This window comes from Cicer arietinum, chromosome 6 (assembly GCF_000331145.2).
Source record: "Cicer arietinum cultivar CDC Frontier isolate Library 1 chromosome 6, Cicar.CDCFrontier_v2.0, whole genome shotgun sequence".
NCBI lineage: Eukaryota > Viridiplantae > Streptophyta > Magnoliopsida > Fabales > Fabaceae > Cicer > Cicer arietinum.
In genome coordinates, this window is record NC_021165.2 from 2271878 (window position 1) to 2274469 (window position 2592).

The following is a 2592-nucleotide window of genomic DNA, read 5'->3' on the forward strand; positions in this document are numbered from 1 at the left end:
AAATTCAGCCGCTGTACAAAGTGGGATAAGTCTTAATGTTTCTCAAACTGAATCTACCAGTGGGAAACATCTAGAGTCTGGAAACACAGCCAAAGACCAGACAATAAGAACAAAAACCGCAGATGGCAAGTCAGAAAGAACTGAAAGCATCACAGCAACAAAATATGATTCTGGCCACGTAAAACTCAAGGGTGGCTCTATGGTGAATGGATTGGATGCTCAATCGTCTCTACCCTCACCTGCTGGACAATCCGGGGCATTAAAATCTGTGGAAAACCCAAAGCAAATGGAAGAATCCATAAGTAAGGCACCAGATGACCACACTACAAGAAACGTCGAGGTAGTATTTATATACCGGTTATGTTGTGCACTTAGTTTTTTCCATTTGTATGACCCCAAGTTTGTATTCTCAAAAGAATGTGGTAAAAAATATCAAGCCATTCCTAAATCTAATTGTTTTAAACAATTATATTATGTTTATATGGAGTAACCGAGTAACACAAAATGCCAATTTCAGAAGTAAATTTGTTTACCAACACCTATTCTCTTGGTGCAGCTGCCTGCATTGCTAAACTGATTATTTTGTAATAGTTATTTCATTCATCTTGGTGGACACCTTTCTGATAAGGATGATGTTATTTCTAGTGCATACTTGGCATTGGAGTGCTGATTCTCTCTCTGCTAAATTTTTTGTTTCTCCTGTTTTCCATTTTACTCCTTGTTTATCATAATGATTTGGTTCTCCTGTTTTCAGTCAAGAACCTCTACGAAACGCTCAGTTGCTGCTGGTTCACTTTCAAAGCCATCAAAACAAGATCCTGTGAAAGAGGATGGTAGATTTGGAAAAACTGTTATTAGAACCTCAGGTTCCTTGTGTAGCGACAAGGATCTTCAAACCCATGTATCAGATGGAAGACACACTGGAATTAACATCTCTACTTCAGTTAGTGCTAATGGTAACAGCGTTTCAGGTTCTGCAAAAGGTTTAGCTCCATTGGCTAAAATTTCATTTGATGGTTCTGGTAATGAATCAAAGGCAGAGGTTGGAGCTTCCAAGTCTTCTTTGGTGAAGGATGATGGAAGTGATATTGCTGACTTCACAAGAGGATCCTCTTCTCGTGTAGTGCATTCCCCTAGGCATGAAAACACTGCTACCTCAAAGTCTAGTGATAAAATTCAGAAGCGAGCTGGTTCTGCTGATGAACTAGACAGACTAGGTAAACGGAGGAAAGGTGATGTAGATCTAAGAGATTTAGAGGGTGAAGTTCGATTCTCTGAAAGAGAGAAGCTGTTGGATCCTCGAGTGGATGATGACAAAGGGGGACCAGATGAACTTGGTCTGTACAGAGCAGGTGATAAGACGTTGGAAAGGCCAAAGGAAAAAGGTAATGAAAGATATGAAAGGGAACATAGGGAAAGGTTGGACCGTCTGGACAAGTCTCGTGGTGATGACTTTGTTGTAGAAAAACCTAGGGATAGGTCAATAGAAAGATATGGGAGAGAACGATCTGTTGAGAGAATGCAAGAGAGGGGTAGCGAGAGGAGTTTCAATAGACTCCCTGACAAGGCAAAAGATGAAAGAAGTAAGGATGAAAGAAATAAATTACGATATAATGATGCATCAATAGAAAAATCTCATGCAGAGGAGCGTTTCCATGGGCAAAACTTGCCCCCGCCACCCCCTTTACCTCCTAATATGGTTCCTCAATCTGTTGGTGCTGGTAGGCGTGATGAAGATGCTGATAGGAGGTATGGAGCTACAAGGCATTCTCAAAGACTTTCTCCAAGGCATGAAGAAAAAGAACGGAGACGGTCTGAAGAGAGTGTGATTTTGCAGGATGATCCCAAACGTAGAAAAGATGATGATTTTCGAGATCGTAAGCGTGATGAAATGAAGGTATGAACGGATATTGTGTTAAGACTCAAATTCTAGGAGTGTATACCATTTTCTTTCAATTTTACAGGATGTATTACTAGGGATATGTACACTATGGTGAAAGGAATTGCGGGGTATTATACATGTAGCATAGCTCTATGGATGAGTGTCAACATTTTAGTAGTAGATATGTGTCTAAAAACAACGACTGTCATCTATGGATATTTTAGGGACTGAATATGTCCCTCTGTCCATTCACTTAACTAGTTTTTTTATTCCTTAGTAGTTAAAAGAGCAAAAATCTGTATGATTATTTCTTTATGCTACTTTTTAAACACATGAAAAACTGATTACTGTCTTCGGTGATCAAATTTAATACTAAGTGAAGGGGTGACAGGTATTTACCAAGCACGGGTTTCTATGAAGAACTACTTGTTTTTGAAGCTGATTAGTAACATCAACAATTACTTCAAGGTTAAATGCAACAAATGTGGGGAAATTTCGGCATATAATGTTCTAATTTAAAGCATTATCGGGGTTTTATGGTTAAGAGTTTTAACTGGAGTTATTTGTTGTGCGGGTTGTGCTAAGATTGCTTCCCGGTTTTGGTTTTCCCTGATTTATACTGTTATAATTTTACATACGTATGCAATGGCTTATAGGAAAGAACAGACACATGATACAGCTGCGTTATTCTTCTGATGTTGTTCTTTTCT

The 2592-nt window shown here is 38.9% G+C and overlaps 1 protein-coding gene across 1 annotated transcript in view; it reads left to right on the plus strand.

Annotated features, from left to right (window-relative positions):
• LOC101512325 (THO complex subunit 2) overlaps positions 1–2592 on the plus strand; it is a 20583-nt gene that overhangs the window by 16871 nt on the left and 1120 nt on the right. The window contains exons 30-32 of the mRNA XM_027335986.2: positions 1–340; positions 755–1902; positions 2539–2565. The exon at positions 1–340 is cut by the window's left edge and continues 2 nt beyond it. Coding sequence (XP_027191787.1) covers positions 1–340; positions 755–1902; positions 2539–2565 — 1515 coding nt within the window. The remainder of the gene's footprint in view (positions 341–754; positions 1903–2538; positions 2566–2592) is intronic.